General features: G+C 48.2%; 1 protein-coding gene across 1 annotated transcript in view; it reads left to right on the plus strand.

The window, feature by feature from the left end:
- The window catches only part of ttn.2 (titin, tandem duplicate 2), a 253726-nt gene that overhangs the window by 225639 nt on the left and 12755 nt on the right, over nucleotides 1-15332 (plus strand). Inside the window, 28 exon segments of the mRNA XM_042002074.1 lie at nucleotides 74-370; nucleotides 542-1129; nucleotides 1236-1538; nucleotides 1633-1929; nucleotides 2112-2399; nucleotides 2490-2789; nucleotides 2887-3038; nucleotides 3135-3285; nucleotides 3396-3695; nucleotides 3839-5605; nucleotides 5719-6012; nucleotides 6101-6388; nucleotides 6506-6805; nucleotides 6941-7275; nucleotides 8154-9885; nucleotides 9975-10277; nucleotides 10384-10695; nucleotides 10828-11118; nucleotides 11227-11526; nucleotides 11720-11861; nucleotides 11948-12111; nucleotides 12206-12508; nucleotides 12600-12881; nucleotides 12963-13556; nucleotides 13651-13941; nucleotides 14034-14333; nucleotides 14612-14914; nucleotides 15020-15322. Coding sequence (XP_041858008.1) covers nucleotides 74-370; nucleotides 542-1129; nucleotides 1236-1538; nucleotides 1633-1929; nucleotides 2112-2399; nucleotides 2490-2789; nucleotides 2887-3038; nucleotides 3135-3285; nucleotides 3396-3695; nucleotides 3839-5605; nucleotides 5719-6012; nucleotides 6101-6388; nucleotides 6506-6805; nucleotides 6941-7275; nucleotides 8154-9885; nucleotides 9975-10277; nucleotides 10384-10695; nucleotides 10828-11118; nucleotides 11227-11526; nucleotides 11720-11861; nucleotides 11948-12111; nucleotides 12206-12508; nucleotides 12600-12881; nucleotides 12963-13556; nucleotides 13651-13941; nucleotides 14034-14333; nucleotides 14612-14914; nucleotides 15020-15322 — 11280 coding nt within the window.

A 15332-nucleotide genomic window follows, 5' to 3' on the forward strand; every position in this document is an offset into this window, starting at 1 on the left:
GCACTAACATTGTTGTTTCATGTTGTTATACTTGAGTTTTTCCGGTAAAACACATTATGGTATGTTCTTCCAGAAAAACCGAGCCCACCACCAAAACTGGGAGCAACTGAAGTGACCAAGGAGAGCGTAACATTAGCTTGGGCCAAGCCAGAACAAGACGGAGGCAGCAGAATTACTGGCTATCTGGTTGAAGCACTGGAGAAAGGCCAAGAGAAGTGGGTCAAGTGTGGCGTAACCAAGTCCATGCACTTAACGGTGTCTGGCTTAAGGGAGAATGCAGAGTACTTCTTCAGAGTCAGAGCTGAGAACCATGCTGGTTTCAGTGACATTAAGGAGATGCTTACCCCTGTTATGGTCAAAGACCAGATTGGTAAGTTTGCAGTTCAGTTTCACCTCTGGGGTTCGTAAAGGCTAAGACACAATACCAACAAACAATAAGCCAGTATACTGTAGCTTCCTTGTATTCATAAAAAAAACACATTAGTGTCAAACAACTCCCTTTGATTTTTCTTTAGATAACTTCATTGTGTTTTTGCTGTAGAATCTCCTGAGATCAACTTGAAGGACTTCCCACACAACACGGTGTACGTGAGAGCCGGCTCCACCCTCAAGTGTGAGATCCCGCTGACCGGCAGGCCGCTGCCTAAAGTAACCCTGTCCAAGGACAATGTGGTGCTCAAGTCAACTATGAGGTTCAACTCTGAAGTCACTCCTGACAGCATCAAGATCATTCTGCGTGAGAGCATTGCTGGAGACTCAGGACGCTATTATATCACTGCTTCCAACTCCAGTGGAACCACCAAATCCTACATTAATATTGTTGTTCTGGACCGCCCAAGTGCTCCAGTTGGACCTGTGGAGCTGTTCGATGTCACAGAAGACAGCGTAAGCCTGAGGTGGCTCCCACCAGCGTATGATGGTGGCAGCCCCATCACCAACTACATCATCCAGAAGAGAGAGACGACTACATCCAACTGGATGGATGTCTCTTCTGCTGTGGCCCGCTGCACCATGAAGATTTTGAAGCTGACCACTGGACTGGAGTACCAGTTCCGGATCAGGGCTGAGAACAGATATGGAATCAGTGAACACATTGACTCCCCTGCGGTCACCGTCAGCCTTCCATACAGTAAGCGGTGCATGCTTTTCTTCCTGTTTTGTTTTCAAATGCGACATTTTAAACCCTGTTCGTAATAAAATGTCAACACCCTGAATCTCTGCCTGTTATCCACCAGCTATTCCAGAGGCCCCATCAACTCCAGAAATTACTGCTGTAACAAGGGAGAGTATCACTGTATCCTGGAAGGAGCCCAAGTCAGATGGAGGCAGCCATGTGTTTGGCTACCATCTGCAGATGAAAGACAGGAACAGCATCCTGTGGCAGAGAGTTAACAAGATGGTGATTCGTGCTACACACTTAAAGGTCACCAACATAAACGCTGGGCTCATTTATGAATTCAAGGTGGCAGCTGAGAACGCTGCAGGACTGAGTTCATTCAGCAAGGCTTCTGATCCTGTGCTGGCCATTGACGCCTGCGGTAAGCGGAGCTTAATTTATTTTCTGTAAAATTATCGGAACTTTGAATTTAGTAGAATTGTCATTTGATAAGTTCTCACTATGTGCTCTTTCAGAGCCGCCCATCAACCTGCGCATCAGCGACATCACCAAGAACTCCATCAGCCTGGCCTGGGAGAAGCCCAGCTATGACGGCGGATCCCCAATCACTGGTTACATCATTGAGAAGAGAGAAGGTGTTAGCCCGAAGTGGTCCAAAGCTAACATCACTAATATCACAGACACCCGCTTCACAGTGACGGGCCTAACCCACGACGAGACCTACGAGTTCAGAGTCATGGCTAAGAATGCAGTTGGCTCAGTGAGCAACCCATCTATACCTGCTGGACCAGCCACCTGCGTGGACACATATGGTGCGTCTGAAACGGACTGTTTTTAGAGAAACTGAATGTCATTTGTTAATGGGGTTCTTTTTATAATCTTTGTAATTTTCCTACCATTTTAACTTTGGTGCTTCTGACATTTTCTCCGATGTGTGGTGAACACGTTCTTTAGAATTTAAATTTACCTGGCTGATTTCTGGTTTGTCATTCAGGTGCCCCAGAGATTGACATTCCACAGGAGTACTTCAATGAGGTCAAGCACAAAGCTGGCTCTGATGTGGAGCTCAAGTTTAATATTACAGCTAAACCTGCCCCCACTATTGAGTGGTCAAAGGATGGCAAAGAGCTTAAGCCCACTGCCCAACTCTCATTCAAACACACATTTGAATCCACAAGTATTCTACTGAAGGAAACAAGTCGTCTGAACTCAGGAACCTACGAGGTCAGGGTGAAGAACTCTCTGGGATCTGCTTGTGCCATCGTCAGGCTGCTGATTCAAGGTAAAGTGATGCAATTTAAACATTTTATAATGATGAACTTCTATAAAAGATTTGTCTTTACTTGATGTGTTCTTTTTCTTCCCTAATTAGATAAGCCAGGCCCCCCTGCTGGAGAAATCCAGTTTAAGAAAGTGACAGCAGACAACATCACCATCATGTGGTCACCACCTGCCGACGAGGGTGGTGCCATGGTGTCTCATTACATTGTAGAGAAGAGGGAGACCAGCAGGGTAATGTGGTCCATTGTCTCAGAGAAACTGGTCGACTGCATAGTGAACGTGCCTCGACTCATCCAGGGTAACGAGTACATCTTCAGAGTTCGTGGCATCAACAAGTATGGCATCGGAGATCCGCTGGAGTCGGAGCCCATTGTCGCCAAGAATGCATTTGGTAACCAAACTTAACACCATCAGCATCTTTTTAGCATTTATTCAGACACAGTTCAACAAAAGAATTTTATCTGGTCTGATTCTTTTGTTTCTAACAGTTCCTCCAAGTGAGCCATCCAAGCCTAAAGTCACCATGATCACTAAGTCCACCATGACAGTGGTCTGGGAGAGACCAGCATTGGATGGAGGCAGTGACATTGATGGTTATTACCTGGAAAAAAGAGAGAAGAAAAGTTTGCAATGGTTCAAGGTTTGTCTGCTGAAGGATCTTCACAGGTTTTAGGTGTGAAAGATTCTAACTAGATGTGAGGATCATTCTTTTTTTTCTTTTTTTTTTTTGCCCCAGGTGGTGAAGGGCACTATCAGAGACACCAGGCAGAAAGTCAGCAACTTGGTGGAGAACAATGAGTACCAGTACAGAGTCTGTGCTGGCAACAAGGCCGGAGCAGGAAACTACTCTGAGGCCTCGGACCTTTACAAGGCCTATGACCCCATTGGTATGATCTTCACAAAGCATCACAAGCCCGGTTTTATGGAACTTTCTTCCTTTGTTATTGAGATGTTCACATAGCCACTGACAACATTTCTGCCTTTTTTCCTTCTCCAGATCTACCAGGTGAACCTTCAAAGCTGCGTGTGGTCGACTCCACAAAGACCTCCATCACCCTTGGCTGGGAGAAGCCTGTCTATGATGGTGGTAGTGAGATCACACACTACTTGCTGGAACAGATGAACACAGAGGACAAAGAATGGGTGACCGTTAACCCACAGGTCCCAACCTGCGAGTATGTGGTTTCCCACCTCAAACCTGGTTCCTATTACTTCTTTAGAGTCTCTGCTGTGAACAGGAAAGGCAAAGGAGAAGACATCAAGATGTACCAGCCTGTGCAAGCCAAGGATATTTTAGGTTTGTTTTATTTTATGATACAGATGAAACTGGTTAAAACCTAAGTTCACCGAAGCAACAAACTGAGCTAATCTTATATTTTTATGGTTTATTAGTTTAAAGGTACTGACATCAGTCATTTGTGTTTCTCTTCCACCCAACAGAGGAAGCTGATTTGGACTTGGATATTCCCATGACGACCCAATACACAGCCAAGGCTGGTCGGGATGTGGAAGTGTTTATTCCCCTGAAGGGTCGCCCCACTCCCAACGTTACCTGGCGCCGTGGTGACCGCAACATGGCTGGTGATAACCGCTACACCATCAACAGCACAGAGAAGTCCACCACCCTCCTCATCCCCAAGGTCACTCGCGACGACTGTGGAAAGTATTTGCTGGAGATCGAGAATGGCGTGGGAGAACCCAAGATAATCACGGTTTCCCTCAAGGTTCTGGACAGTCCGTCCACCTGCCAGAAACTGATGATCAAGAATGTGACGAGAGGAAAGCTGACCCTCAGCTGGGAGGCTCCTGTCATTGATGGTGGCTCTCCAATCACAAATTACATTGTGGAGAAGAAGACCTCCACCATGAAGGCTTACCAGGTGATCACTGCAGAGTGCCTCAACACAACTTACAAGGTGTCAGGTCTGGAGGAGGACGTAGCTTACTTCTTCCGTGTGTCGGCTGAAAATGAGTTTGGTGTTGGTGACACCTGCGAGACCACCGAACCAGTCAGAGCCACAGAAACTCCAGGAGGGGTTAAAAACCTGGTGATGATGGATTCCACAAAGAACTCGGTTACTCTTCAGTGGACCAGACCAGACCATGATGGTGGCAGCCACATCACAGAATACATCATTGAAAAGAGAAGCCAGGAAGAAGTCAACTGGTCTTTAGGAGCTACATGCAAGCGCTGCACCTGTGAGGTGACGGGACTCAAGGAGAACGCCATCATGGATTTCAGAGTGTTTGCCAAAAACGAGAAAGGCAGGAGTGACTTCTCTCAGATTGGTCCAATCACAGTTATAGACTTCATCATTCCCCCTGAAGCAACCCTCAGCGATTACCCGAATGGAGAGCTTGCTGTTCGCGTTGGTCAAAACATCCACATCGAGCTTCCCTTCAAGGGTAAACCAAGACCTACAATCAGCTGGCTGAAGGATAACTTACCTTTGAAGGAGAGTGAGAAGATTCGCTTCAGGACCACTGACAACAAGACTGCAGTCACAGTCAGAGGAGCCAAGAAGGAGAATGCTGGCCAGTACACATTAGTCTTGGACAACCGAGTTGTCAAGAACTATTTTGACATCAATGTGATCACCCTGGGACCCCCCACAGCACCTGTTGGGCCCATCCGCTTCGATGAGATAAAGGCTCAGAGTATCATCATCTCTTGGGATGAGCCGAAGGAAGATGGTGGCGGTGAGATCACGTGCTACAGTGTAGAGAAACGTGAAACCTCCCAGGCCAACTGGAAGATGGTGTGTTCCAGTGTTGTTAGGACCAGCTTCAAGATCCCCAACCTGGTCAAGGGAGCCGTGTACCAGTTCAGGGTCCGTGCAGAGAACAAGTATGGGGTCAGTGAACCTCTTGTTTCCCCAGATGTTATTGCACAGCATCAATACAAACCTCCAGGCGCCCCAGGAAAGCCAGTGGCCTACAACGTCACCAGCGATGGTATGACCATCAAATGGGAAGCTCCAGAATTTGATGGTGGTTCCCCCATTTTGGGTTACCATGTGGAGAAGAAGGACAGAAACAGCCTCTTGTGGCAGAAGGTGAACTCTACCATCATCTCCAACAGAGAGTACAGAATCATTGGTCTCATGGAGGGTCTGGAGTACTCTTTCAGAGTCTATGCTGAGAATAACGCTGGAGTCAGTCCTGTTAGTGAACAGAGCAAACATGCTCTCGCCATCTCCCCTGTTGGTAAGTCCTGCATCTATCTGCCCTCAGATATGTGTGTTTCCTTTCTGAGCTATCTCTAGATCTTCTGATCAGCATATCATTAAAATTGATTGTCTCCTTTTCACCTCGATTAGATCCACCTGGTACCCCCGTTTGTATTGACGTAACCAGAGACTCGGTCACCCTGCAATGGGATGTCCCCAAGCGAGATGGTGGCAGCAAAATTGTTGCCTACAGTGTGGAGAGGCGCCAAGGCCGAGGCAAATGGTTGCGATGCAACTTCACCGACATCAGCGAGACTCAGTTCACTGTGACCGGTCTGTCTGCTGGAGACCGATTCGAGTTCAGAGTGATTGCGAGGAATGCTGTTGGAACGGTCAGTCCACCGTCTAACTCCTCTGGATACATCATGACCAAGGATGAGAGCAGTGAGTATATCCATAAAACACAAGCTCTCATGAACCATGTTCATTTCACTGCTGCTGATTTTGAATTCTTGTTACTTTGCATCTGCAGTTGCTCCTGAGATTGAGTGGTCTCCAGACCAGGTCCTCTCTCTGAAGGCCGGAGAGAACGTGAGGCTCGGCTGCCGCATCACAGGACGTCCAGTTCCACAGGTGCTGTGGTACAAGGACGGCAGAGAGATCGATAAGAGGACGATGATTGACATTGAGATCACCACTGGCATTGGCACCAGCAGTCTGTTCATCCGGGATGCTGACAGGAACCACCGTGGAATTTACACTGTAGAAGCCAAAAACAGCTCTGGTACCAGGAAGGCTGATGTTAATGTTAGAGTGCAAGGTCAGTAAACAAAGACAGCTTCTTTCAGTTTATTTTGTGTATAAAAATAGAAAAATTATGCTTATTTGATGTTTTCACTATTTCTAAAGTAACCCTCAACCCTCTGTGTCTGTGCAGATACTCCTGGACCAGTTGAGGGTCCAATCCGTTTCACCGGCATCACGGCTGAGAAGTGCACCGTGTGGTGGAACCCGCCAGAGAACGATGGCTGTGCTGCCATTACCCACTACGTTGTGGAGAAGAGGGAGACATCCAGGATCTCCTGGGCTCTGGTCACATCCAAGTGTGAAGCTTGTTCTTTCAATGCAACCAACCTCATCAAAGGCAACGAGTACCAGTTCAGGATCTCTGCGGTCAACAAGTTTGGTGTCGGCAAGCCACTAGACTCTGACCCAATCATCGCACAGATGCAATACAGTAAATAAATTTACTCCCACATTGTCTGAACATCTTGGTTAAAGCTATCTCTTATTTGCAAACAGAAAACAAAAATGTTCTTTGTCTTGGTTTTCTAAAGATTTTACTAATGTATTTTGCCACTCTGCCCCTCAGCTGTACCTGATGCACCTGGTACTCCAGATGCTACACATGTGACTGGAGACAGCATCACCTTGTGCTGGACAAGGCCACGGACAGACGGTGGCAATGAGATCAAACATTACATCCTGGAAAGGAGAGAGAAAAAGAGCCTCCGTTGGGTTAAAGTTTCATCCAAGAGGCCCATCACAGAGCTACGGCACCGTGTCACCCACCTCACCGAGGGCAATGAGTACGAGTTCCGTGTCATGGCTGAAAACGGCGCTGGTGTCGGACCTGCCAGCAGCACCTCCAGGCTCTTCAAATGCAGAGAGCCAACCTGCGCTCCCAGTGCTCCCACTGTGATCAAGGTACGATTCTAGGATTGTTGTGTACATATTAACCTTTAAAACACCACTAGATCTCCCCAAGCGCTATCACTTCTGCCATCATCAGTCCTCAGGAGCGGTGGTGTGTAGCTCTGTGGGGTAAATGTGATGGATAGCTACCCTTTAGCTGATCTATGCAGGTTTTATCCCGTCCAGGAGGTTTACAATCCAGCCACTAAATGTAGTTTTATTCAGAGCCTATCTGGTAAATCCACAATGATCCATGATAACAGCATTATTTATCACATTTCACCATAAAAACATCACTATCACTACTATGTTGCTAAGAGACCTTTATTTAGACCTGGACATGATGATGAAGCCAGTTCCTGTCAGACTTTCCACCAATCAGAGAGCTTAGATTGACGGTAACGTTCAATCAGGAGCAGCCAAAAATCAACCAGTGAGCAGAAAGTTCTATGTGTGTGTGAAAAGAAGAAAAATAATGCTCCTCTATGGCTGGAATAAAGCCAAGAAGACGTTTCTGATGCACGGTGGCGCCACAAAGCAGCTGAGCTGGAGTTGGTTTAGTGAGGATAGCAGGTAAATAGTAGCAGGAATAACTGGAAATGAGGAAAAAGTGGAAACATGGAAATCGTTTCTGTTGTGTGTTTGTTTCAATAACAACATTTTTTCTCCTGAAAGCCAAGACTTGAGAGAACGATGAGATGAGAAAAGGTTTGGTCACTGTTGGTCTGTGTGTTATTTCTACAAAAAGTGGCTTGGAGTTTTAAGGGTTAATGTTGTGTCCCTTCAGCAGATCAGGTGTTTAGCTTTTTATTTATTTTATTTTATTCTCATCTACCTTAAAGGATCAATCAGATCAGAACCACAAACTTTCACAATTTTCTTGTTTACAGGTCGTTGACTCCACAAAGTCCTCCATCACCCTGGAATGGACCAAGCCTGTCTTTGATGGTGGACTAGAAATTATTGGCTATAATATTGACATGTGCAAGGCCAGTCTGGAGGAGTGGCACAGAGTTAATAGTCAGATATGTATCCATAATAGATACACTGCCAAGGGCCTGGTACCTGGAGAGCTCTACAAGTTCAGGGTCAGTGCTGTAAATGGATCTGGGGTGGGTGAAGCTTCGGAAATGCCCAACGCAGTTCAGGCTCTGGACAGACTTACATCTCCAGAAATTGACATTGATGCTGATTTCAAGCAAACTCACATTGTGAAGAATGGAGGCACTGTCAGCCTCAGTGTTGCTTTCCGAGGAAAGCCTGCTCCTCTTGCCACCTGGTCTAAGGTAGACAGTGAGCTTCCCATCATGGCTGACATTAACACCACAGATTCAATGTCTACTCTGACCATAGAAGGTTGTACTAGGTACGAGGCCGGCAAATACACCCTCTCCCTGGAGAACAACAGTGGGCGCAAGTCGATCACATTCACTGTCAAAGTGCTGGACACTCCTGGACCTCCAGGAGACATCAGCTTCAAAGATGTTACCCGTGGGGCCATGACATTGATGTGGGATGCCCCCTCTAATGACGGTGGATCCAGAATCCACCACTACACAGTGGACAAGCGCGAGGCCAGTCGCCTGGCCTGGCAGGAGGTTAGCAGCAAGTGCTCTCGCCAGATGATCAGAGTAACTGGTCTGGAGATTGGCGTGCCATACTTGTTCAGAGTGACAGCTGTTAATCAGTATGGCAAGGGAGAACCTCATGAGATGACTGAGCCTATCATTGCCACAGAGGAACCTGCACTACCCAAAAGACTAGATGTTGTGGACACCTCCAGCTCCACAGCCTCTCTGGTGTGGCTGAAACCTGAACATGATGGAGGCAGCCGTATCAGAGGTTATATTGTTGAATTCAGAGCTAAAGGCACTGACCGTTGGGTTGTTGCTGAAGAGACAAAGTCTCTGAAGATGCTGGTGGAGGGTCTGACTGAAAACACCGAATATGACTTCAGAGTGAAGGCCAAGAATGACGCTGGAATCAGTGATCCTCAGGGCACCTTCGGCTCTGTGGTCATCAAGGAGCCTCGCATTGAACCAACTGCTGACCTCAGCAGCATCACCAATCAGCTCATCACTTGTAAGACTTCTAACACCTTCACAATTGACATCCCTATCAGTGGCAGACCTGCTCCCAAGGTCACATGGAAGCTGGAGGAGATGAAGCTAAAGGAAACAGACAGGGTCTCCATCAAGACCACAAAGGAGAGAACCACTCTGGTGGTGAAAGACAGCAAGAGAAGTGACAGCGGCAAGTACTACCTGATCCTGGAGAACGCTGCCGGTGTGATGACATTCACAGTGACTGTGGTCATCGTTGGCAGACCGAGTCCACCCACAGGGCCCGTGGAGATCTCTGGAATCTCTTCCGAGTCCTGCAGTCTGTCCTGGTCTGAGCCGGCCGATGATGGTGGCACCGACATCACCAATTACATAGTTGAAAAACGGGAATCTGGCACCGCTTCCTGGCAAGTGGTTAATTCAAGTGTGAAGAGGACCACAATCAAAGTGACTCATCTCACCAAATACATGGAGTACACATTCAGAGTGTGTGCCGAGAATAAGTTTGGAGTCAGCAAGTCCATCGAGTCCGCTCCTGTTGTAATTGAGCATCCATTCGGTAAGTCTCCACCTCCAGACAAAACAAATGCAAGCCTTGTTTTCGTGGTCTTAACACAATCGTTCTTCTGGCCTCTGTTTCCCCTTCAGTTCCTCCAAGTCCTCCAACTCGTCCAGATGTGGTGTCTGTGTCTGCCAACGTCATTTGCATCAAGTGGGATGTGCCATATGCTGATGGTGGCAGCAAGGTGACGGGCTACTGGATTGAGAAGAAGGAGAGGAACACCATTCTGTGGGTGAGGGAGAACAAGCTGCCTTGCCTGGAGTGCCATTACAAGATTAGCAACCTGATCGAGGGCCTGGAGTACCAGTTCAGAGTGTACGCCATGAACCTCGCTGGACTCAGCAAAGCCAGTGAGGCTTCCAGACCAGTGGTGGCACTGAATCCAGTTGGTAAGGGAAACATTTATGTTCTAACCACAGCTATTAACCAACACCATCAGAGTTAAAACTGGTTAAAAAGCTGTGTGATTAAAGCCATCTTTCCCTCCTGGCTCAGATCCTCCTGGTAAACCAGAGGTGACGGATATCAGCCGTTCCTCCGTGTCGCTGTGCTGGACCATCCCCTTCAACGATGGCGGCAGTAAGATTGTTGGATACGTGGTGGAGAGGAAAGTTTACAGCACTGACGAGTGGGATGACAACCGCTGGCTCAAATGCAACTACACCACAATCACAGAGAACTACTTCACCATCACAAACCTGGGAGAAGGGGAGACATACGAGTACCGCGTCATCGCCAAGAATGCAGCCGGGGTCCACAGCGCCCCCTCTGAGTCCACCGGACCCGTCACATGCAAGGATGAATACTGTATGTTCACGTTTGCATCTCCACACAAATTCTTTTCATAGCATTTTTTACTTCATTATATTTATAATTCTAATAAAATCAGAATTTAAATGGTGATTCAGTCAGATAAAACTTTAATGTTCTCCACTGCAGCTCCTCCCAAAGCTGAGCTTGACAGCAAGCTGAGAGGCGAGACGGTCACTGTTACAGCCGGCTCCGACCTCGTCCTGGACGGCGCCGTGGGAGGTAAACCAGAACCTACGGTGTACTGGGCGAAGGGCGACAAGATTTTGGAGCTTGGAGAGAAATACTCGCTGACCTACACGTCCACCAGAGCCATGGCTGTCATCAAGAACTGTGACAGGTTTGACTCGGGCAGATACATCCTCACAGTGAAGAATGCCAGTGGCATCAAGACCGCAGCCGTCACTGTCAAAGTTCTGGGTGAGTTGCCATGAAACACTCATTAAACTGTCGTCATTTTATTACCAAATGCTAAATATTTAATATACAAATAGAATATCTGACATAACTCTGGGTTTGGTCCCTCAGACACACCCGGACCTCCAGCTGATAGGATTGTGATCAGCAGAGTGACAGAGGAGAAGTGTACGGTGTCCTGGAAGATTCCTCTGGAGGACGGTGGAGACACTGTCTCCCATTACATTGTGGAGCGTCGGGAGACCAGCCGCCTCAACTGGGTTGTCATGGAAACAGAGTGCAAGTCACTGTCATGCGTCAGCTCCAGACTGATCAAGAACAATGAATACATCTTCAGAGTCAGAGGAGTCAACAAGTTCGGACCTGGAGTTCCTCTGGAGTCTGATCCTGTGATTGCCAGGAACGCCTACAGTAAGCTGGAGCATCTTTCCGAGCATCAGTTCTAACGATTATTGTTTTTATGTGTTGAGAATCGATGACATTCTGATTGCTGATCTTCAGATTTGAAAGTGGTTTCTAACAGAACCGCCGCTGCTGCTGTAGAATCAGGTTTAATGCTACTGGCTGTTTTCCCGTGACTCTGAACCATCGTGTTTCCCCCCAGCTGTCCCATCCCAGCCGGGCACACCTGAGGCCACGGCGGTTGGTAAGGAGCATGTCATCATCGAGTGGCTGAAACCTGAGAGCGACGGAGGAAGTGAGATCAAGAACTACATTGTGGATAAACGAGAAAAGAGCAGCACCAGGTCAAAACAAGTTCTACGGTGTTTAAACAGAGATATCAGAATAACAAAAAAAGTCTCTCAAACTAACATCATGTTCTGTGGACCAGGTGGACTCGGGTTAATAGGACTTACACCATCTATGACACCCGTCTAAAGATCACAGGCCTACTGGAGGGAAGCGAGTACCAGTTCAGAGTGACGGCTGTGAACGCTGCTGGAGACAGCCAGCCGAGCGACACCTCGCCGTACATCCTCTGTAAAGAACCCACATGTAAGATATTTTTATTTTAATACGTAACTGGAGTCCACCAGAGATGGAGTATTCTCCAGAGCAGACATACAACATATTTGTTTTCATCCTCCAGATACCCCAGCTGCTCCATCTACGCCTCGCATCACCGACACGACCAAGCACAGCATCAGCATGACCTGGACCAGACCCATGTACGACGGCGGCTCAGACGTCACTGGCTATGTTGTGGAGATCCTAGAGGAGGGCTCTGAGCAGTGGTACCGTGCCACCGCCAAAGCTCTCAAGACTAACGAGTATGTGGCCGCCGGCCTGGCAGCCAATAAAAAGTACAGATTCAGAGTGGCTGCCATTAACAGCAACGGCACAGGGGAGTTCAGTGAGCCAAGTACGGAGGTCGAGCCACTGGAGAGAATCGGTGAGTCGGTCAATCATGTCAGGCACGACGCAGCAGTCATGTGGATCATTAAGGGTTTTAAACATGGATGTCTTGTGCTCGGTTCACTCAGAAATGCCTGACCTGGAGCTGGCTGATGACCTGAAGAAAACGGTGTGTCTGCGTGCTGGTGGTACCCTCCGTCTGTTCGTGTCCATCAACGGCCGGCCAACACCAGTGGTGTCCTGGAGGAAGACGGGCGTGGAACTACAGAGCCGTGGGTACATCGAGACCACTGACAGTTACACCTCACTGATAGTGGAGAAGGTAAATCGCTATGACTCAGGAAAATACGTTGTGGAGGCAGAGAACCCATCTGGCAAGAAGACCGCCATAATCCTGGTTAAAGTCTATGGTAGGTCTCATACCAAGTTACCTCTCAATATCTCTTTAAAGACATCTGCAAACACTCACTCCTCCACTCTGTTCTCTCCAGACACTCCTGGTCCTCCAAGCTCAGTCAAGGTCAAAGACTACACCAAAGAGTCTGTGGTGATCACCTGGGATGTCCCGGCCATCGACGGTGGCGCTCATGTCAGCAACTACATCGTAGAGAAGCGTGAAGCTAGCATGAAGTCATACAAGACCGTCACCACAGAGTGCAGAAAGACCCTGTTCAGGGTTACAGGCTTGGAGGAGGGTGTGCACTACTTCTTCAGAGTCCTGCCTGAGAACATCTACGGTGTCGGGGAACCCTGTGAGACAGCAGAAGCCGTGCTGGTGTGTGAAGTACCATCAGTTCCTGTTGATCTCCAGATTGCCGACGTCACTAAGTCCTCTGTGACGCTACGCTGGGAGAAACCGCTGTATGATGGCTCTAGCAGGCTGACAGGCTACATCATCGAGGCGTGCAAAGTGGGTTCAGACAGGTGGAACACAGTGGCCACGGTCAAGTCCTCCGTGTCCCACCATACCATCCAGTCCCTGACAGAGAACGACCAGTATCTGTTCAGGATCCGAGCAACCAACAGCAGGGGAGCTAGTGAACCCATGGACACCGTCACGCCTGTCACCATCCAGGAGATTAAGGGTGAGTCATCACAGTAAAACACTACATACACCAGCCCTCTACCTCACTAGCATCAGTGAAAATTTATTAGAAACATCTTTCGTGTGGATTACAGTGATGCCCAAGATTGACATGACCAGCATCCCCCAGAAGATCGTTCATGTGCACCGTGGCAAACCCATCGACCTTAACATCCCCATAAAGGCCAAACCGCAGCCGGTCTGCTCCTGGTTCTTTGCTGGCGTTAAGCTGAAGGACAGCCTGGACCGCATCAAGATCGACAGCAATGGCAAATACACCCACCTGGTCATCCGCGAGACCACCATCAATGACACTGGCGATTACACGCTGCAGGTGAAGAATGCCATTGGCATGGCAACAGAGGTTATCAAGGTCATCATCCTCGGTAAGAAGACCATCTTCACACAAGCAAATGTTCTGATTCAGGAATATTACAGGCATTAAATTAAAATATTCTGTTTTCTTGTTTCCGTCCAGACAAACCCGGCATCCCACTTGGTCCAGTAAAGATCGAGGAGGTCGACGGCGTGTCAGTGACAGTCAGCTGGGAACCTCCAGAGAAGGACGGTGGTGCCAACGTGAGCGGCTACGTGGTGGAGCAGCGTAATGCTCACCAGCCGGGCTGGACCACCGTCTCAGAGTCCGTGACCAGAACCTGCTTCAAATTCACCAGACTTTCAGAGGGAACCGAGTATGTGTTCCGTGTTGCGGCCATGAATCGCTTTGGAGTTGGCGGCTTCCTGCAGTCCGAGGTGGTGGAGTGCAAGAGCGCCAAGAGTGAGTTACACCAGTGCTATATGCTGAATACTTTCTCAATCACACTTAACTGACTTTTATCAATCCTTTGCTTCTATATTTAAATCATTGATGCCCTCTATCCAACAATATATATCTTTTAAAATCATAAATCGTTATGTAAGAATTTCTAAATTACATTTGAGCAGAAATGCAGATGTGCAATTAACGCTTATCGTTTAAAACATTAAAGTTCTGCTCCTCAAGGTCACTTTCCTGGCCTATAATTCAACTTTCCAATGTTTTTTTATCCTGCTCAGCTATCCCTGGACCTCCGAGCAGACCAGAGGTGCTTGATGTCACCCATGAAGGCATGACTCTGACCTGGCAGCCACCCGAGGACAACGGGGGCTCCACCATTGCTGGGTACATCATCGAACGCAAAGAGGCCCGCTCTGACAGGTGGCTGAAGATCAACAAGAACCCGATCACTATGACCAGGTACCGCTCCTCTGGACTGATCGAGGGCCTGGAGTACGAGTTCCGTATTACTGCCATCAACTCCAGAGGAACTGGAAAACCCAGTGAAAGCTCTCCCATCACTGTCGCCATGGATCCTATCGGTACGTGATGTAAAACTGATGTAATATCATGTATCACCAGTATGTGTTAAAGATCAATTTCATCAGTGTGAAATCAGAACCAAACCTCTGCTTGTTGTTTAACAGATCCTCCAGGTCCTCCAGTTCAGCCCAGGGTCACAGACAGCACCAGGACTTCGGTCTCCTTGGCCTGGCTGCCACCGGAAGAGGAGGGTGGTTCTGTCGTTACTGGCTACCTGATCGAGATGCAGAAGGTGGACCAGGTAGAATGGACACTGTGCAACACCACACCCACCAAGATGTGCGAGTACACGCTCACCCACATGCCCCAGGGCGCAGAGTACAACTTCAGAGTCATCGCCTGCAACGCCGGTGGCGCCGGAGAGCCTGCTGAGATTCCTGGGGTGGTTAAAGTCCAGGAGATGCTTGGTAAGAGAAC

This window comes from Melanotaenia boesemani, chromosome 12, assembly GCF_017639745.1.
Source record: "Melanotaenia boesemani isolate fMelBoe1 chromosome 12, fMelBoe1.pri, whole genome shotgun sequence".
NCBI lineage: Eukaryota > Metazoa > Chordata > Actinopteri > Atheriniformes > Melanotaeniidae > Melanotaenia > Melanotaenia boesemani.